The 22,673-nt window shown below is 35.2% G+C and overlaps 1 protein-coding gene across 1 annotated transcript in view; it reads left to right on the forward strand.

Annotated features, from left to right (window-relative positions):
* The window catches only part of Thada (THADA armadillo repeat containing), a 336,577-nt gene that overhangs the window by 41,110 nt on the left and 272,794 nt on the right, over window positions 1-22,673 (forward strand). Inside the window, 3 exon segments of the mRNA XM_015479728.2 lie at window positions 1,932-2,090; window positions 4,033-4,190; window positions 12,505-12,614. Of these exon segments, the coding sequence (XP_015335214.2) occupies window positions 1,932-2,090; window positions 4,033-4,190; window positions 12,505-12,614 (427 nt within the window).

A 22,673-nucleotide genomic window follows, 5' to 3' on the forward strand; every position in this document is an offset into this window, starting at 1 on the left:
TGAAAATTATTTATTTTTATGTGATGCTGGGGATTGAACCCAGTGCCTCACACATGTTAGGTAAGCGTTTTGCCATTGAGCTACAGCCCCAGCCCAAAACATGTAGTCTTATAGCTGATATTTGGATAAGGCAAATACCAGATTATTCTGGATCAAAGGTCCTGAATATTTCAGTTACCTATTGTAGAAAGAGACTATAGGGTATGCTAAAATTCTTTGTGTAGAGAGTTTTAAAATATCTTTGGCTCACAGACTTTTTAAAAAATTCTGTCTCATCTTTTGATTGTCTTTATTTTTCCTTCTTCTTCCCCATGTTATCTGTCATGCATTCTGAATTTCTTGGAAAAAACCTCCCAAGAACCATAGAATAAATGAACAGGATCCTTGAAATTTTATTCTGATTTTTCCTCATCTTTGTATGGTATCTTTTGGGCTAGTGTTACTTTTTCATGGCTATTGAAGTTTGTTTGGGGCAGAATTTCAGTGAAGAGACAAATGAGCATAACACATTGGTTGTATTTTCATGATAGCAATTAGAATCTTTATATTTTTCTTAATAGCAATTTGAATCTTTATATTTTTCATGATAACAATTTGAATCTTTATATTTCCAACAGTACCTAAAATATAAGTATAAATAATAGATGTATGGCTAATACCTGTTCTTTGATTTGTTCATCTATTCTGCATGATTACCTGTTGGTATTCAGAGCTTGGGGGCTGAGGTTGTGGCTCAGTGGTGGAGTGCTTGCCTAACATGTGTGAAGTCCTGGGTTGGATTCTCAGCACCACATATAAATAAATAGATAAATAAAATAAAGGTTAATGAACAACTAAAATGTGTATATTAAAAAAAAAAACGTCAGAGCTTGGCTAACTTCTTATTACCTAGCCATTCATTTATTCGTTCAGCCCATGTTATTGAACCTTGGCCATGAACCAGTTTCTGTTTTAGGCACTGGTACTCCACAGTGTACAAAGTGTTGCATTCATGGAGCTTACTCCTAATCTAGTGAGTGCTCATTGAGTAAAAATGAAATTTAATGTAATACTAGGAGTGTAAACCACACTGAGAAAGCAGTATATTATATGATGTATTTAAAGCCAAATATGGAGTCTTCATGATATTCTTATATTATGAAAGACTGTTTGGTTGTTAATTTTAAAGAATTTTTTAACATTTATATTTTTAAATTATATTGCAGATAGGGAAACAACCTCTTAAAATTAATTGAAGTTTATTGGACTTCTTTCACATGATAAGCATCATGTTTGAGATTCTTTTTTTTTAACCTTTATTTATTTAATTATTTAAAAAATATTTTTAGTTGTACATGGACACAGTATCTTTATTTTGTTTATTTACTTTTATGTGGTGCTGAGGATGGAACCCAGTGCCTCACACAGGGGAGACAAACGCTTTACCACTGAGCCACACCCCTGCACACCTTACCTTTATTTTGCTGAGGATTGAACCTAGCACCTCTTGCATGCTAGGCAAGCGCTCTACTGCTGAGCTACAACCTCAGCCCCATGTTTGAGATTCTTAAGACAACACAGAAGCAATGTAAATGAAATGGCAGCCTTTGTTCTGTGGATGCTTATGGTTGTATTTTTTATCATATCTTCAGCCCAAATTGCCATGTTTTAAAAGTACACTTAAAGGGGGCTGGGGATGTGGCTCAGTGGTAGAGCATTTGCCTAGCATGCACAAGGCCTCAGGTTCAATCCCCAACACTGCACCCCCGCCAAAAAAAAAAGTCTACTTAAATATCATGAAGACTCTATACAAATAATTTTCACATTACCTACTCTGTCTCTTCTAATAGAGGTTATTATCAGGTGTTGAAAATTACACAATTTTTGAGTGCAGGTACCCCCAAGGGAATCTGCATGTGATGTGGAACTGGAGTTTCGTGTTTTTCTTGCAGAGTCAGCAAGCCGCTTACAGGTGATTCTCAAAGAGATTCAGCCACGAGATACTAACGATTACTTCAACCAAGCCAAAATACTGAAAGAATGTGATAGTTTTGATTTGGAGGACTTGAATATCAGTGTGTCAAATATTGATACTTCTGCAGAAATCAAAGGTAACATATGTAAAGTTGATATGTAACCATTGTTTTTTCTTTTTTTTTTTTTTTGTATGATACTGGGGATTGTACCTAGGTCCTCATGCATGCCAAGTAACAGCTTTATCTTTTAGTTTTAGTTTCAGCCCCAGGTGATTAAGTAATAGTAAAATATATGGAATGTTTTTTTTATATAATAAATGAAGTCTTTCTTTAAAAAAAAAAAATTGGTTTTGGAAATGATCTGGTTTTAGGAATGAATTTATAAGACTTTTAAAACCAGAAAGTGATGTGTTCCAGTTCAGCATACAAGGTGGTATAGCAGAAGGCTTTTGAGTGCTAAAATCCTCTTGACAGGCCAGGTGCTGTAAAAGCAGTGTTGCTCTTTGAATCTGAGTGGTGCGGTGCAGCAGTCATCTCCCTGCAGTGGGGTTCATTGGTATCTGCTGTGCAAGTTCTTAAAGTAGAATAGCCTTTTAATGGAAATAAACTTTAGTACTCATCAAAATGTGAGGTGCTCTGTTTTACTAGGCCTCCAGAATTTCAGTCTCTTCCGCTTGTTTTTATCATTAGTTGTTACTATTGAATTTTCTGTGATACTGTGAAGTCATCAGAAGCAGTAGTTTCTTGATTTATTACATATTCTGCATTCTCCACTAGGTGGCGATATTGTTTTACAAAATTGTCTTTGCAATTATATTTTTGAAATTACAAAAACTATTATTATGTGCTTATTGTAATAGTTTCACACAACATAGAGATAAATACAAATTAAAAATAAACTAAAGCTGACTGTTATTACTTCCTTTTCTACTTTCCTGTTTAGTATATGTTCTTTTATACCTATGGTATGTTATTTATATACATTTGTCATTTAAGTTTAGTGGAATTTTTTTTAGAAAACATGGGATTACAGTATAAATATTATTTTGTTAATTTGTATTTTTAATTTAAAAGTTTATTTTGGATTTTTAAAAATGTCAGTACTAAAACACTCCTAAAGCTAGAATAAGGTAGTAAATCAGGGTAATTGTAGCTTATTGACCATGGGATTTAAATATATCTTGAAGGAGATTTTGTATTTTTCTTTAATTTTTTTTCTTCAGTACTAGAGGTATCAAACCCAGGGGTGCTCTACCATTGTGCTACAACTCCAACCCTTTTTATTTTTATTTGAGACATGGTCTTGCTAAGTTACTGAGCCTCGAATTTATGAGCCTCCTGCCTCAGCCTTCTATATTGCTGGGATTACAGGTGTGCACCAATGCACCTAGCTTTTTCCTTTGATTTTTCCTTTGGATAGGACAAAGGGGAGGGGGGAGAGGGCAAAGGGGTAGGAAAGACAGTGGAATGAGACAGACATCATTACCCTAGGTACATGTATGATTGCATAAATGGTGTAACTCTACTGCATACAAAACTAGAGAAGCAAAAAATTCTGCTCCATTTGTGTACAATGAATCAAAGAGCTTTCTATTGTCATGTATAACTGATTAGAACTAATAAATAAAAAACAAAAGGAAAGAAAAAATAAATATGTAGAAATAGAAAATAAAGTTCTTTTCTACTCAACTGATATAATAGCCATATTTGCCAAAATAAATAAGAAGTGTATTTATTAGTCATTCATATAATACTTTATGGATATTAAAGAGGCAAAGAGAGTTTGTTTCATTAATTTCCAAAAGTTAGACTTAAGTTTTGAAGGAATATTTTGTTTTTTAAAAAATTGATTTTGAAAACAACAAATTAAAAAATACTTAGCATGATTTCTCCTCATGGCACATGCTTGACAAATATTAGATTTTTTTCTCCTGAATAAATAGAACATATAACAAATTGGTTTGTTTAAATGGATTATTCTTGGGGAAATTATGAATAAGCTTGTTCTAAGAAACCTAGGGTGTGAGTAATCGAGTGTCTAGTGTTGCAATAGTTTTTTTTTTTTTTTTCCCTTAAGGTAAAGAAGGAAAAACATGTGATGTAACTGCTCAGATGGTGCTGGTGTGTTGTTGGAGAAGTATGAAGGAAGTTGCTTTACTTTTAGGCACACTGTGCCAGCTTCTACCTATGCGGTCTATGCTAGAATCTTCTGATAGATTATTAACAGAGGATCAGGTAAGGCTCCAGCAGGTATCATTTTTGGTCAAGATGTAAATCACAAGCTTCTATTTATGATCCAACTTTAAAAAAATTTTTGAATTTTTCTTGAATAAAATTTTACAGCTGTCAACTGAAAAATAGTTCACAATAACTTAGGATTTTAGACCTGTAGTACATTTCAAAACTATGGCATTTTAGGAATATTTTTATATAAGCATAGTTTTTAACCTCACTTTTTACTGCGATATTATTATTTTAATTCTCTTCCTCCATTTAACATACATAAACTTAAATTTTAGTTGAAACTCTCTAGTAAAACTCTCCAAGTCTCTTAAATTTTGCAGAGGAATACAAAGTAACATATTGGTTGATTATGGATCTTATGTTTCCCACTACTTCAATAATAAAGTTGTAGTCACTTTGGTTTTTTTTGGCTGACTTTTATTTTAAGACCACAAAGTTAGTTCACCATCTGGGACTGTTCAAGGGACTTGAGTGCAGTGTTTACAAGAAATTAGTTTACCACAAGCATTTCATTTGGAAATATTTTAGATTTATTAGATTTCTGTTTTTAATTGATTCCCTCTTCCTTTCCATATGGTTTCAACAAATCCATTTCCCACAGTTTTCCAGCAAAGATATATAACACATACTTTCATTTTTAACCTTTTTCAAATAAAGATAATTTTTTCCCCTAGGGTATTACAACATTCAAGAACAAAACAAATATTGTAGTATGCTAATGCTGATTATTTCTATAATCACCACGTGACTCATTCCATGGAAATAATGCTAATATTTTTATTCTCACACTCTGTGGCTCATGTGCTTGCATCTGGTTAACAGCTGGCCTGTGATGTTGCAAGGCCCCAGGAAGGAGAGAGGCAAAGGCGAACAGTATACTGTGGGCAGCATTATGTTCCTTATTCTCCTCCAAATCAAATAGGCGTGTTAATGTTCTAGAGTTACTTGGAGTGGTTGCTGGTAACTGGCTGTAGCGCCAATGCCAACATCTTTGCTTAGGAATCAGTTATGATTAATGATTACTTCACTGATGTTTACCATCTTGCTATGAAATAAACATGTGCCTTGATTTCTCATCTTCTCTTTCCAAGGACAAGTTAAAACATATATTTTTTGGGGGGTTGTTGGAGTGTATTAAAAATAAATTAAGGGAAACATTTTGTTTCCACTATAACTGAGGCAGACCTGAGAGCTTCCTATGAAAATTATTTTGCCTTGACACCTTTTCTGATGCATCCAAAGTTTTATGCAATGTAAGTGAATTTATGTGGGATAACTATGTAAAGATTCTGAATTAAGATGAAAGAGATGTTTGTAAAAAAACTCACAGACTAACAATAACATAATAAAAAGATGGGCTCTTAAAAATCACAGAGTACTTCCAATGGTGATTTGCTTGAATAAAACTAGAATTCTGACTTTTTTTTTGGTCAAACCTTAGTTTCCATTCTAATGCCGTGCAGTTTTTCCAGTGTGTTATTCTGTGATAACTGTAGTTTTGAGAAGAAACTAATGGCTTAACAAGGGATCAAAAATATACGTGATAATTGTGTTCTAGCATTGAAATACTTCTCTCTATGGAAAACTTTATTCTTGATCTTGCTGACTTTAAAGAAATGTCTCAGTTTAGGAGTATTTGTTCCATGAAAATCCAAAGTCATCAAGAAATTAGTTACATGACTGCTTTTAAACAAAAATTTTTGCTTCTTTTACTCTCATGTCCTTAATACCTTTAAGAGTTAAAAATATAAATAACCGAGAAGAATGTAATTTACATTGGAATGGCTGGCCACACCTCAGGTATACCTTGCCAAGGGCATAGTTGCCCTGTTGCAGCTAGATCTGCTGTGCCTAGTGGCAAAACTACCAGTTTAAGAGTCAACACCCTAGGTGAATGTGACTCCAACAGACCTGGACACATTGAGGCCTCGACGTGACTTGCAGGCAGAATTCCAGCCTCATGGTGGAGAATGTGAAACCTAGGTTTTATAGTACCAGCAATAACAACTATGGCAGCTTTTACATTAATGAATGGAGGACGCTGTTCCATATAGACTAGCATACTGATTATTCCCTCTATTTTTGAAAAAGTAATATAATTCTATTATAATTTGAAATTTCATGGCTTGAGGCTAGAAGACAGGGAAGATATCTTTTGTAGCCCAGTTTTCTTAAGACCATCTTGATTATATGGCCCTTTGTTAAAGGGGGTGGCCACTTAAATTCCACATATGTGAGTATATCTTATAATAAGGCTAACAGGAAGTAAGATTAGGGCTTTTGTTGCTGTTTGAAGAGAAGAACTGAGGCTTGTTTATAATTCCGAGTTTTCAGTGTTGTAGTCACAAACTATTGGAGCGGAAAGGGTCACAGAGATGATATTCTCCAGCTCCTTTGGACAGGAGGAAGCTGAAACCACTGGATGTTACCTGGTTCTCCCAAGATCACAAAGCTGGTTTGTGGCAGCTCTGGACAGGAACCTGATTCTTCTCCTTCACAGACATGTTCACATGGCACAGTGCTGCCTTTGTTCTGAACTGCTCATTTAATTTTTCTTTAAGTTGAATTTTTTTTAATTTCTAATACTCAAGCAAATATTTGCAAGCAGCAAGGCAGTAAGACAATTTTCTACTGAATGTTTTAACAAATGATCTTTTCCTTAGATCACTTTTTGTGAAGCAGTATGCTCTCACCCGCTGCTCCACGAGGCAAATGTGTTCATTCAGTGCATGTCTGACTTTCCTCCTGCACTGTAATCATGTAATGAAAGGTTCTTTCATAATGTCCCTGTATAAGAGGCAGAGATAAAACCAGCTTTGAGGGATGTAAGTGGAGACCCTTCCAGAGTGGGCAGTACACACAGCCTTATCGCACAGCTTCCTGGATAGTTGGTGTGTGTCTAGGTTTCTAGCTTGATGTTTTGCTGATACAGACTTTTGCTTGATACGTTTTCTTGGTCCTCTTTCCATGGGATATCTGATACCTGTTGCCTACTGATTTTTTAAAACAACTTCCTCTACCTGGAGTAGCAATACATTTACATATCTTTTATTCCTAAAAAGAAGCTTCTGTGCAAAATTTTCCTTCTTGCTTCCCTCTACTAGTAATTGTTGGCATAGAAATCATATGAATAAAATAATTGCCAACTATTAGAAGAACTTCTACTTTATTTTTTAGTTTTAGGTGGATACAATATCTTTAATTTATTTTTATGTGGCGCTGAGAATCGAACTCAGTGCCTCATGCATGCTAGGCGAGCGTGCTACCACTTGAGCCACATCCCCAGCCCAGAAGAACTTCTACTTTAGATTTGTTTATAACTTGCATAATGCACAGGGCTAACTGGGTTGATAAATTCCCTCTGGGTTTTTCATTATGTAGTTTTTCATTATGTAGTCCATTTCATTATGTAGACTACAAATGGAGTATACGTTTATTAGCATTTGTAAGTTTAAAAGTTGCCTTTGTATTTTATTTTGCCCAAGATTGATTAGTTTTTAGAATTTGAATTGTGCTGCATGGAAGTTACTTTTTTTTTTAAATTTATTTTTTAAATTTTGAGACAGGGTCTCACTAAGTTGCATAGGACCTCTCAAAGTTGTTGAGGCTAGCCTTGAACTTGCAATCTTCCTGCCTCAGCCTCTCAGTTCGCTGGGATTATAGGTATGTGGCATCTTGCCTAGCTGGAAGTTATCATTTTTAAGTTTTGAAATGAAGTTGATCATGAAACCACATCTTTTAGTCACCTGTTTATTGGCTACCTTACTATATGGGTATGGTGGGGACATAAAAAATAATAATTTGTGGTTCTCTGACCTCAGAGAGCTTAGAAGGATAATAAGGGACATAAGACAAGTTCATTAAAAAAATTCAGACTAAAGGGCAATGGTTAAAATGGCTCAAGATTAAGAATTTGCTAGAAAGCAAAGAATAAACATTCTGGTAAGATATATCTGAACACCAGAAAACTATGGCCTTTGTTGTTGTTATCCAGGAAAACAATGTTTCAGCTTTGAAGAAATCACTGTAGTAGAGAATGTACAGTTGAAAACATTAATTATCTTACTGGAGGATAAACTTTTGTAAAACATCTCATTTAACCAAAGTGGAATTTGAAGCTCAACTGTTGACATTCTCAAAGTTATAAGAAGTAACTTTGTCTTGAATTGAGTCTTATTTTTTAAAATACAAAGTAAAGCCTCAAATGGACATTTCTTGATTGCTGCTGTGCCAGGTACTCTACTAAACTCTTATATGCTTAATCTCATTTATTTCTCACAGTCATCCTGTGAAGTAGGTTTTAGTTCACCACCCTCCTGGCTTCAAAGTCTCAGATCTTAACCACTGTGTGTGCTCTTGATAAAAGTGTCCCATCTGTACTTAAATCCTCTTGGGTTTATGTATTTATGAATGGAATGAGTCTTGATTTGTCTATTATATTTATTGTATAGGTAAATGGTAAGTTTTAAAAAGTGAGTTTAAATTTGACTTTTGTTGGTGTTATATTCTAGATGAACATTTAGCATCCCTGATTTGTCTGGTGGTGAATTGTAGATGTCTGGAGACAAGCATGTAGCTGTGTTTCCCTATGGCAATTTACATGCTATAAATACAGAAAGCATATTAATTTGCCCACAGAAATAAGTTTATAAAAAGTTAGAAGCAGAATATGCTAAATTAAAAGACAGTCATTTGAATTTAATTTAATTTTATTTTATTTTAAAAAAAATTTTTAAAGTTTTATTTTAGTTGTAGGTGGACGCAATACCTTTTTTTAATTTGTGGTGCTGAGGATCGAACCCAGGGCCCCACACATGTGAGGCGAGCACTCTACCGCTGAGCCCCAGCCCCAGCCCCTTGAATTTAATTTAAAAAAAAAAAAAAAGAAGGAGGAAATCATTTCCATTTGTTCTGCATTTTTAGGGTAATTCTTTTTAAAAAATCCTGAGATGTATTCTATTTATATAAAAATATTTTGCAAATACATCATTTAGAAAGAAGGCATTTATGGATTTTTTTTTTTAAGCCAGGTGCGCTCTACCACTGAACTATTCTCCCTCCCCCCCTTTTTTTTTTGTATTTTGAGACAAGGTCTTGCTAAGTTGCTGAGGCTATTCTCAAACTTGAGAGACCCTCCTGCCTCAGCCTCCCAAGTGGCTGTGATTAGAGGTGTGTGCCATTACAGGATTTTATGACTTTAAATAGGAACTCAGTGGCATCTAATGAAAGGCAATTGAGTTGGAGTTTTCAGATAACTTTTTAATTAAAAATTAATTAAAAATTTTTTTTCTTCCTCTATTCTTACTTTTTAAGTGGTTTGAATAAAATTTGTTCTCCAGTCCGACTATCTGCTGGGAGATGTCTGGAGGGCCCTTCTATGTCTGCTCATAGACCACATTGCTCACTACTCCATCCCAGTAGTTGGGTTCATCTCTTCCTTGCATCCCCATCATCCACTGTTTTGTAGCATGAAACCTCTAGGTCATTCATTCAGGTCCGCTAGCCTTAGCCTTGTTTATGTTGTATCCATTTAGATAAAAAGACCTAGCTCAGTGTCTAATAGGTGCTTAGAAAATGTTTATTCATTCATTCTAGCCTCCCAGCCTCTTCTCATGTCAATTATGCCTTTCCATTTTGGTTCACCCAAGTGTGTATATCCTGTTCAAGGTCTGGGCATGAAGCCTTTCTAATTCTAGTGCAGAAGGATCTTTGATTTCTTAGAACTGGGTACCTCTCCACATATTGATTTTTCTCTGCCAATCTGAACTGAAAGCCTACTGAAGACAGACATTTGTTTTTATCTTCTTTATCTACCCCAGCCATTAAGCTGCTAAGCATTTTGCAGAGTTCCAAAGAAGTACTTATTGTCTGATTAACAGTAGTTTTATATATCCTACAAAAGCAAAAAATTCATAATAAGCTTGGTTATTATCTATGTGTGTTTCTTGGGAGATGAAGAGCAGAATAAAATGAGGAAAGACTGTATTTCACCTTTGTCTTTAAAATGTCATTCTGATTTCTGAGGCCAGGATTAACTAAGGCAGAGGTCCAATCTTAAGAAGACTGGTCACCCTACTAAGGTCTTTATTATATGCCTTTTGGTTTAGGTCCCTTTGGAGGAAGTTAGGATAAAGGAAGCAATGAAAGTGGAATTACTGCTTAAGGAGATTGCAAATCATTACTGAGTCCACAAAGAAGCACTTTTCTAATAATATTATGTTTTCCTGAAGTATGTTTTGATATCTGTGACATTTTGGAAAACAGAAATAACTAAGAAAGAAAGAAACTATCTCTATGATTTCCTGTTTTAATTTTCTCTGATTTGAAACACCATAGAAATCTTTTATTTCTCTAATAATAGAAATGGTGGATGTGATAAGTTAGCTAACTGGCGTTTCTTCTGGTGCCCATTTTGTAGGATTAGATATTGAGCTTCAGATCTATTTTGAGGATGGAATTTAGATTTAAGTCTTGAAAATTTTGTTCAAAATATACTCTGCAATTACTGTTTTGAAGATGAAATAAGACCTATTTTGTGGCCTTTAGCCTCATATAATGTGACCTTTAAAAATATTAAAGGAGTAACATTGAGATATGAGGTGAATCATTAGATGTTTATAGGAAAGCTTTAACTGAAGAACATGACATATTAATCTTTGGGATCTGAAAGTGTTAGAATTTTAAAAATTTAACTTTATACTGCTTTTCTGGATCTTTGTTGGCCTCGTTTCTGAGTCTTCTTTCTCTATTGACATCACTTCTTAGGTCATCATAATCAGGTAATACTATGAGCGTGGATACTTTCCCTCTGTTTAGAACCCTAGAAGGCTTATGTCAAACCAAATTAGATTATAGGTTATGGGCTGGTTCAGAACTTGGCAATTTATTCATTCTAACAGAACAACTTATGAGGTAAGTTCTGTTAAAATCCCTAGAGTGTAGATGAGGAAAGTGAGACGCTGCCTGTGGTCACTTTTTTACTCCTTGTGCCTCCTATCACTTCTGATACATGAAGAACACTAATCTAGTCACTCTGCTGAGATGAAGGCTGTTTCAGGGTAAGCAGATCAAAATATCCTGAGATGACTTGCCTTTCCACTCTACTGAGATCTATGGAGATGTGGATCAAGAGATAGCTGATAACAGCTTTGGTTCTGAGTTTTTTGCAAAACCTGGATTTTCTAAATCCAGTAGCCACCAGATATAATGGTATAAAGCCCAATCAGACTAATCAGTTTAACATCATAAGAACCAAAGCCACAATCACAACTAATTGTCAGTTGTGTTTTCTTTAAATAATCATTTTAAAATTTGTTTGATTTTACATGGGGAATAAGTGTGTTGGAAAGTGATTGGCTGGCATTCTAGCATATCCCATGATTCTGAATCACAGTGATAACTGTTGATTTTTTTAGGATATCCTTTGTACTAAATCTTGTGTTGCCATTAACAGTGTATCACTGGAAGGCAGTTATTGGGGGTGATTGTTTACTGAGTGTATTGTTTCAGTTTGGAAAGGTGAAAAAATTCTATAGTTGGATGATGTTGAGGGTTTGGTTATACAACATGTTCCTGACATGTACTTAATGCCACTGAATTGTAATTGAAATTAATAACTAATTAATAATTTAATTAACAATTAAAATGGTTAAAATGGTAAGTTTTGTTATGGATATAAGAAAGGGGAAAAAAAACTTTTATAGAAAGCATGATTATTTTATCCAGGCCTACGTATGTGAGTGCTGTTGTTTGGTGTATTTTATATTGGTATTGAATGACAGGAGCACACTGTGAAGTTTGTGACTCTGGCATAGGAAGGCAGTTCTAGTGTGGCACTTAAAGATGGCTGACTCTGGAGTCAGACTGCCTGGTTGTGTGTCCTGGCTCCACCACTTACTTGCCATGTGACCTTGGGTAAGCTACTTACCTTTTCTGGACTTCAGTTTCCCCATTGTGGAGTAGAGATAATAATTGTACTGGGGCTGGGGTTGTGGCTCAGTGGTAGAATGCTTGCCTAGTGTGGGTGAGGCACTGGGTTCAATCCTCAGCATCATATAAAAATAAATAAATAGAAATAAAGGCATTTTGTCCACTAACAACTAAAAAAAAATATTTAAAAAAATGTACTTATTTCATGGAATGTGAGGATTAAATGAGATAATAATAAAAAATTCTTAAAACACCATCTGTCACACAGTAAGTGTTAAATGGATGGACATCTAGGGGTAGGTTCTAAGTTACATTACTTATATACATATAAATGTAAGCATAAATTGAATATTTGTTTTTTTATTTTTTTTTAAAGGTAAAAGAAATAGGAGATTACTTTAAACAACACCTTTTACAGTCCAGGCACAGAGGAGCATTTGAACTGGCTTACACTGGTTTTGTGAAACTAACTGAAATACTAAACAGGTAAAACAAATATCCTTTTGTGTAGGTTTTTAAAAGACTAAACGTATAAACCATGTGCTTGGAGTATAATTTAGTTTTGTCTTTTGATGTTGAAAAGAATAAAGACTTAGTTGGCTACAAAACTCTTGGAAGGAATGGTTTTCTTAGGTCTCATTGTGTGATTTACTGCAGATGATTGAGTGAAATGTCCATACCAAGTTGCTCTCTCATTGAAAGGTGATTTGAAGTCAACTCAAAAGTTTTTGCTAAAAATAGCTTTGAAATTACTATTTCTTTTCATTGAACAAAATGAATGTTTTGTCTGTTTGAAAATTACTTGACATTTGGAATAAAATAAGCCCTGGAGTTTTTTGCATTTGTATGTATTACAGAGAAAGACACTTAAGGATTTTGACTTTTTCTTCATAATTTTGTTTTATAGAAAATTAAAAGGAGCAAAAAGGAGAAAAGATTATTTCACATTACCTAGAAAAATACTTAGGCATATTTCATATGTTTAACCAAATGTGTATTTTTGACATAGGTGTTGGTAGTTTCATTCATTCATATAATAGATTTCCTCCAAAGAGCTTGTGAGGAAACCTTAAATTACTTAATGACTAAGTGTTCATGGCAAGTGTTCTCTAAATAAAAGGTAGTATTTTCCAGGAAAACATTTCTTTTGCCTGGAAACTTTTTGAAATGAAGCAGAGTTCTGCCAGCCTTGTAGCTTCAGCAAACATTTTATTTTGGGCTGTTAAGACATCTACTCCTTGAATATTTTTAAAACTTTTCTTTCACACTCCTGGTGAAAACATTTATAAAACATCTTGGCAGTTATGGGCTGCACAGAATATCTTTAAATAATCCTTTTAAAATGTCCCTGACATTAAACTGCTGATCTTGAAAATATTTTGTTATCTTTTAAACTTTTGTTTCCAGTGTAGATATGACTTATGAATATTTTTTCTCACAATGCAACATTTTCCATTCCTTCAAATCAGTTGACCAATACATATTGAATGTTAGCTGTGTGCTTGGTATTGTGTTTATTTTGGAGAATATACTACTTATTTATAAGACATGGTTTCTGTTAAGAGTTTATGGTTTCATTTGGGAAATAAGCAGGGATGAAGTTCACAATGTTTAAAAAAAGGTGTGCCGTGGGCACCAACTGGTTAGAACAGACACTGGATATAGGCATCCAGCATCTCTCTGTGTGTATGGGGGTGTGCTGCTTGGACAGCAGCCTGGAACGTTAGACCAACACACTTGAATAAGATGAAACTGCCAAATTTTTATATGAAATTGACGTTCTGTTGTAATGGCAGAGAGAGAAAACCATAAGAATAGGCTGGTAGGTCTTCATAGGAGATAGAATTTGTGCTCATGCTTGGGTAAGGTTTGAATGCATAGGAGAAGAAAGCAGGAAAATCGTTCAGAGGCTAGAATCAGCATGGTTTATTGTTAGGTAACTAAGTCTTCTTGTAGTGCTGCTGCTGGGGTTAGTTATTAGCTAGATAGATCGAGGCCAAATTCTTATCAACCTTGAAAGTAAATTTGCTGTGTTAGGGATGGGGAGAGACATCAATTGTTTTTGATCTGAGTCAGATCATAGTGTCGTAGACAAGAGAAACAATGATGGGATGTAACTTAAGCTCTTAGTTCTTAGTATACCCATTCTGTTAATTGGTAGTGAACTGGTACAAAAGTTAACTTCCTTAGCTTCTTATCTCTTCATCTCTAAAATAAGAAAAAGAATATTTGCCCTCCTGAAAGATCTCTTTGGCTTTGGTTGTATGTAGCAAATAAAATAGATTTTATAAAAACTCTTTGTATTATATAATTTCCTACAAATGTGAGATTCTGTGAGATTTGTTTTGGTTGTGGGGCTGGTTGTATTAAAGTAGTTTTTGGTTGGAGGTTAGATAGATTGTGATGACAGATTATAGTGAGTCTGGATTCAGTTATAATGATATAGAACCAGGTGATTGGGGCTTCCTTTATGTCAATGGTTGTGAGGGTGGAGACAAAGATGTGACATTTCAGTTAACTTATGACCTCAGGTAGTAATGGTTCCACATGGCAGATGGAGTGATTAGAAGAAAACTCTGAACATATTTTATTACATTTTATGAATTTGTGTGCCAGGAATTAGGGCAGGGCTCAACTGGGTTCTCTTCCCCAGGATATTTGCTGAGTTCAATGGGTAGAATTTAGCTGGCAGATAAACTGTTTGGAAGGGATCTAAACACATTTCTTTGATGGGGACAGCTGGAAGATTGGGCCTAATTGGGACTATGTGTGACCTCTCACTCAGCATGGCAGTCTTGATATAACTGAATTCTTATGTGGCAGCAGGCTTTCCCCACAGAGAACAATCCAAGAGAACCAGGCAGAAGCTATCTGGTCTTTTCTGACCTAGCGTTGGAATTCTCACAGCATTTTGGTTATTAGTAAGACTCTAGATGAGGCTGGATTAATTTTCACCTTCTGATGGCAAAGTGGCAAGATCATGTTGTAGAAGAATGTATGGATGAGAGATACTGTGATAGACATCTTTGAAAAGTGAATCTGCCACATGAACCATTGAATGTGGGTGATGGAGGTCATCAAGGAGTGATTGCTTCTCTGGTTTTAGTTTCTAGTGACTAGAAAAATGGGATTGATATTGCCTAAATTAAGGAAAAATTGGCTTTGTTCTCAAGGAATGAGGTAATTGGTTTGATAAAGATGAATATGTTTGTTTGGTATGGATCAAGTGTGAGATAATGATGGCATATCCTGGTGGAAATATTTAAATTACCAGTTGGAAATAGGGAATTAGTTTAACTGATGTAGCAAAAACAGAGATGTAGATTGTGAGTTTTTTTCCATAAGCATTATAGTTAGTAAGATTGAAGTTATTACAGGAGAGCAAAAATGAGAAAAGAAGAGAGGACCAGGTGCAGAGGCTCCTGAACTACTGTGTTGGTATAGTTGAAGACGTTCCAGATATAAGGAATAGAGAGACTAGGGAAGGCCCCTAATCTACTTCAAAGATCTCCCTCATGGCTGTCACTGGTGGCTTGTAACCCACCTGTTATGAATTCTTGGCTGTTGCTTCCAAACCATGTGCTTCTTTCTCCTTTTGGAGACGTTTCAAATCTGCCAAACAGAATGTTTTACATAGAACATCTTTATAGTATGTGTGACTTTCTATTGTTTGGTTTTTATTTTTAAGAGAAAATTTTCTTTTGGACTCCTTTTGAAAGCTTTTTATAAGCTCTTTAGTTATGAAAAATTTGTTGAGGCATATAGCATTTTTCAAACTTGCTAAAAAGAATTCTGGACGTTCATGAAAACCCACAGAAATGGAGGCCAGCTGCTGGCCAGCTCTTGAACTACAGCTGCGTCAAGGAAGGAAGCACTTAAAGAGATTAATGGGTACATACCCAAAGAGGTAAACACGAGCTATGCCATTTAAACTGGTTTTTAATAGGATTTTTCAAAATGTCTTCAAATGTAAACTGATTTCACTGTCATACAATCATCTAGGAATAAATAATGAGGGGCACTCTTTTTCTGGGAAATTTTTTGAAGTAACACTTGTACGCATAAGATACACAAACAATATGTTATGTTAAATTTTTATAATCTGATTTTCTTAAGTAGTGATTTCTATTTAGAATTTGAAAAAAAATCATACTTTCTTTGAAAAACACAGTTACCTGTCATGCATAATTACCTGCCTAAACATTTGGTTGGTTAATGGTTAACTACATTAAAATCATAACTCTAAATTGAAGTTCTGATAAAATTCACAATTGCTTATTTACTATATATGATAGTAAATTTCTTAGTATTTGAAGTTGTTCTTTCAATTGAAATGACCAGAATCCTACACTAGGGTGTAAAGTTGCAGAATCTAGTTTTCGTTTATCCAGCCATAAATTAAATACTTAATTATAAGTGGACAAAATTATTGACTGCAATTCTAAATCTAGAAGGGATGTTTGTGACTACTTGGCAATATCTTATTCTTTGTATATTTGAATTGCTCTGCTTATTGCAATATTGATAGGGTTTATAAGATGGTTGCAATGCAACCATTTTTCCACTGCCAGCTTAAAGATATAAATGCTGGCATTTAGCTGTTTTTGTCATAAAATACTTCTGCTGAGTCATGGAAATCAACACTTATGGCAGACAGAAGTAATTTAAATATGTATTTAAACTTGATTAATCAGAGTTATTATAATTCAATAGAAAGCCTTTTAATGAAAAATTGAAATATAATAGTAAAAAGAGCCAATTTCTTTTACCTTTCTGGAGACAGAAAGACTATGTCTTTAAAGAAAATGCAATTGAATAAGAAATAAATGTTGAATGTTAATATATGAGAGTTTTGGAGGGAAAGTCATTCAACTCTGAATGAAAGAATATACAGTCTTGTCTAAAATTTAATCACTTTTTTTTTTTAGTACAAGTGTCAAAAGGATTCTTATTTTGCATTGGACATCCTGTGAATTTTGTTTGATTATTAATAAATAAAGAATAACTAAGTTAAGAGCCGCTTTGGGGAGCCATATGAATTCTTCATAGAACAGTCCTGTTGATACTCTGAAATGGATTAAAACGATCTGGGGAAAAGCAGAATGTTTTAATATTCACCATCTAAATCATTGAGTCTTTGGTTTATGATCTGTTAATGACTCTTTAATTTTTATTTTTAAGTCTGCTCCTATAGTGGAGTCAAATATTATCTTTTTTTCTGGAAATTTGTACACTGGTTTTCAAAGTCCTCATAAAAATCCTGTGTCATTTCAGCCACAGCAGAGGAACATATTCTCAGTGAATAATCTCTATCCTAGTTTTTTTGAACTTAATTTTTTTCTCCTTGATCTCAGGGAAATTGTATTAAGAGAACAACTATCTGTATGTTCTTCTTCCAACCACTTTTAATGGCCCTCTGGTTGCTAATTCAGTTTAGATGTTGTCCTTGTTACTGTTGTGTGTGTCTGTAACTGAGACTTTGGAGTCACCCCTGAGGTTTTAGCCTGTGGTAGACCTTGGCTGTGGGGCTGTGGTAAGGAGGCTAAGATGGCCCCTGCTGATGATGTAGCTTTCTCACTGGGTCTCATTTGGACAAATCAGTTTCCGGGCTTAAGTTTCTCCATGCTTCAGGGTTCTGTTCCCTTTTAAAAACAAGCTGTACATACACACAGCCTTCCTGCACACATCTGTCAGCGTTTAGTTTAATTGAAATAATAAACATGAACCTTGAAATAATAAACACGGTACTTGACCAAATAAATGGAGTTGGAGAATTTAGCTTATGAAATAATTGGAGATTGGAAAAATTTCTAAATTAGGAAAAATAACCATGCTGAAATAGTTTAAGGAAATAATAACATTTCTCAATTAACAATTCATAAGTGATATAACTAATTGGAAGTATCAAAAAATAGCTGTGTTGCCACCTAGGTGGATGGATGAAGCCATCAGAAAGCCACTTTGTAGTCAGAGAATCTGATTTATTAGCATAGAATAATCTAATGACCAATTAGGGGAGTATACAGCACATGTAATTTGATTTTGGTTTGCGGGTTTTATGCTTATCTTAGAATACTTATCCACTACGAGTGAGATAGCTCTGTGGATAGAAGTTGGACTAATCTGTTTATAGAATAATTTGCTTCAGTGATCTGCTGAAGACACACGCACTGGCTCCTGCCCTGTGTGTTTCTGTAGGGGCTCAGGCCATAGCACTTGGCTTAGGAAAACAGCATTTTTTCCTGTCAGCATTCTCCTCCCCCACCCCAAGTTTTGGACCCTTCTTGATTTTGATGAGGAAAATTAGTGGTTCTGATTGTCCCCCCACCTGCATGAAAGAATTTGGAGCTATGAATTTGAGTGAGTTGATGTATCTATTGGCTTGTTAACAAGTAGAAACATTTATCCTCACTAGGATTCTGTTTCAGCTCAACATGAGAGAAGCGAGTTGGGCTGTGTAAGCTTCCTTTGGGCATTCTGCTCATTGCACAGTGCTGTTTTCCAGTTTCCACTTGGGAAAGTCTGGGGATTTGGGGTGTGTAAGATTGTGGGAAGCTGGATACATTTTAGAAAGCTTCTTTTAGAACTGGTAAACTGATCTCATAGAAATATTTTGTACAATAATATTAATGTACAAAACACATGGTATTAGTGAGTTGTTAATGATAAAGCTTAGAGCACTGGGAAGAAACTTACCATTTTCTCTGTGGCAAAAGAAACAGCATGTGTTGTATTAGTTTGAAAGGACAGTCAAATAGAAGAGCCTTCAGACAGAGAGGATGTCTGCCCTTTTAGCAAAGAGGCAGTCACTAACAAAAGCAGGATTTTGGAATTCCCCAGGACTGTGGTTGGTGACTGCATAGAGCTGGCAAGGGTCCAAGGGCTGCTTCTTTATTCAGGAACCTTTCCCTTTTCCTTACTGACCCCTGGGTGTGTGATGAAGAACCAAAACAAACAAGAAGGGTTTTTTGCATTGTTCTTGGGATTCTTGCCTGTTTTTACCTCTCAGTTCCTTCATTATCATAAACACCAGCAACACTAGAGCTTTGCAGTCACTTCCTTATAAAGTCATCTTTCCTTGCTTGGAGTACACAGAAGGTTCATTAACTGGCCTCAACTCTAGATGAGGGATATTGCATTTTGTTTTATTTTATTTTATGTTATGATGTTTTATTTTTTGGTACCAAGGCTTTAACACAGAGGCACTTAACTATGGAGCCATATCCCCAGCCCTTTTTATTTTATGTATTTTTAATTTAGAGACAGGGTCTCATTTAATTGCTTAGGGCCTTGCTGAATTGCTAGGGCTGGCTTTGAACTTGTGATCCTCCTGCCTCAGCCTCCTGAGAAACTGCACACCTGGTAGGGTAGTGTATTCTTAAAGGCATAGTGACTTGTCACCATTGAGAAGCCTTAAATTCCAGCCCCCCTTTTCCACACCTGGCTTTTCAGTTTTGTACCTACCAGGGGGCACAGCTAATGTGCAGCAGCTGTACCAGTGCTAGTTGGGCCTTAATAACCCCATTTAAGAGAAGGAACATCTATTGTGTGCCAGATATTGTGTTAGATCAACTCCTTTGACAGTTACTCTGAACCTGGAGACAATTAATAGGGTATAAATTTAGGGACAAAGGCTTATGTGGGGCCATGATATAGATAGTTGGGGGACATTCTCATCAGGAGCTTTGGGCACTTGTATATTTTAGGGTCATTGCCTTCAGTAGGTCAGGGAATCCCATCTTGTTGGAGTTTTAAAGCATTTCTTTAGGGATTTTATTTCATTTTTAAACATTGAGAAGTGAAGTGATTTGTTCATAGTCGCATAAGTAGGTGACAGAACTAGTACTAAAATCAAATATTTTTCTGGAATTTTCTTAGAGATTAGCAATTTAACAAAAGTTTATTGATAAGCTGCTTTATATACAGGATTGTGCCAGGTGAGCACTATAGAGGGTAAGAGTACTGGTAAAACGCAGACCTTGTTCTTAGAGGAACTTCTAGCCTAGCATTTTAATCTTGGGAATTAGATAAGTGAGCTAGAGAATTTGTAGACTCAGACAAAGGTCCACTTGTTGAGCTATTCCAGGTGATGGGAAAAATCATTAATGCTAATAACCAAAAAGCAAGGCAAGAAAAAAAGTGCTCGATGGGAGGCAGAATGGCGCTTTAGACGCATCATTTGGTGTTGGGGTGCTGCCTAGAAGGAGGACAGACGATTGGAAATACTAGTCAGGAAATTGGGAGAGGAGTCAGAGTTGGAGGTAGGGTGACTTGAGACTCCCCCAGTTTTTTCGTACTGAAGTACAGTGTCCAGGAAAGCCCTCAGTCCCAGGTAAAAAGAGAGTTGGTTACTCTGACTGGAAATATGTATTTGAAAGACAAACAAGAAATAGTAGAAGCCATGAGCTTGGAAGGAGGTCTCCTAAAGAGGCTTAAGACAGAAGGGAAAAAGTTATAACCTTGAATTAATGTTTTATCTGTTGCTAAAACTTGAAATATTGGTTTGCAACATAGTTTTTTTTTTTTTACCTCGCTAACAACTGTACAACACTTTTTATGAACCTGAACTATCCTTGGTTTTGAGCCCTATACTTGGTTTTGTTTTGGATTCTGGAAAAAAAAAAAAAAAAAGAATATCTTTTTGGGCAACATTTAGACTAATAATGTTCATTTTGATAGGCTACTTGGAGATTTCAGTAGAAAATTTCATCTTGATGTGAATGCCATCCCCTTGGGATGTAGAGATTTGCTGAATGTGTTTATGCTTGATTTAGGAAGCTAAGCAGCTGACTCTGTCATCGAAGAACACGTGTTTATGCTTTCTTCTCTAGTTACCGTAGCCTCTGTATTTGTCAGCCTGGCTTATTAGAATGGCATACTCAAGGCAGTTGGTTGACCATTCATTTATTTATTCAAAAATATTTCTTGAGTTCTCTGTTAGATGCCAGGCCCCATTGTAGATGCTGGTAATAGAGAAATGAACAGAAAAGCGTATGTTTTTATTTTGAAGGACACATAGTAGTCACAAGAAACTATCAGATTGCAATGGTATTTTGGCGTGATAAAGGTTTGGTGGCAAGATAAAACTTTTTTTCTTGGAGTAAAGTACCATTCTGAGTAATGAGAAGCAGCAACTTTCTGGGGAAGAACTTTTCAAACAATGGGAGCAGCTAGGCAAAAGTGCTTTGCGTATTTAAAGAACAGAATGGGATGAGATGAAGAAGAATGAGGTTGTCCAGATGCGCAGGGCTTTGTGAGCCACTGTAAGGAGTTTGGATTTTGTGCTCCCTGGAAATTATTTTTCTTTTTAAAATATTCCACATGGGTGGAAAATTAAAAGGTATCTTGGGAGCTGTACAAACAATAATGTTGTGGATTCTCATAAGTACCTTTGAGATTATGAACAAATAAAGTATGTATGTGTGTTACAGAATTGCCTATAATGAATGGGAAGGAATTGGATTGGATAATGAGAAATTTTGTTAATGTATAAAATAAATGCAGATAAAGTTAGCACTGGTCCTTTCTAAGCTGTTCATATCTTGTTCCTGACTCTTTGCCTGCCTGTTCTTGAACTTGAGATCATTTGCTTTGGTATCATTGGGAGATTGTGTGTGTGTGTGTGTGTGTTTGTTGCTGGGGATTGAACCCAGGACCTTGTAAATACTAGGTGAGTATTCGAACACTGAGCTATATCCCCAGCTCTAGTAGATGGTTTTAGACACACAGACTATTTAAAGCAAGTAGCTCATAAAAGCAAAGATATCTTTTTACATAGAAGATAATTTTTCTCTTCTAAATCTATAGGATGTACTGCTACAAGTGTTAGGGTGTAGAAAGGCACCCTCCAACATAGTTCAAAGTCAATAATCTGCATTTTTTTATGTTACAGGCAGATAAAAGCTTTGCTTTTATCTTGGACTTAGGGCAAATGTTTGAGAAAACTAAAATTCTGCATGACAACATTAATATGATATGAGTTTGGAGGTGATTCTGACATTATCAGATTATCTTTCCATTTACTTTTTCTGAAAGACTCTTTTTAAAAATGTATAGATACGTATTTTTCAGTTTTTTGTGATTTCATCTGTAGGGAAGAAAACAGCTCTTAGATCTTTACCAATTATCCTCCCCTTGGTTATCTGTGTATCATTTACTCTGAATGTATTGTGAAGTGTTTTAACAATCTCAAAGAGTGCTGTCGTGAGTAGCCAGTCTTAGAGTTTGTTATTGTTGAAGTTATTGTTTTCATTCAGATGATGCTGTTGATGACTGATGATGTTGAGTTTGAGTAAACATGTATCATTTACTTCATATCAAGGATAGGGACAAATTCTTGTTCTGTCCCCAGAACTTTCCTTGGCATAACTCAGAATTGTTTAAATGGTTGGTAAATGAAAAATAAGGGGAGAAAAATAAGGAATCTTTGTAAGTAAACATTTATTAATAATCAGCAAATAAATGGCTGTTTTATTGATTTTTATTTTTCTTGACATAGTAGAAAGCCTTTAGTGATGACAGCATGGTAAGCAAACGATTTGGTAA

This window comes from Marmota marmota, unplaced genomic scaffold, assembly GCF_001458135.2.
Source record: "Marmota marmota marmota unplaced genomic scaffold, marMar, whole genome shotgun sequence".
NCBI lineage: Eukaryota > Metazoa > Chordata > Mammalia > Rodentia > Sciuridae > Marmota > Marmota marmota.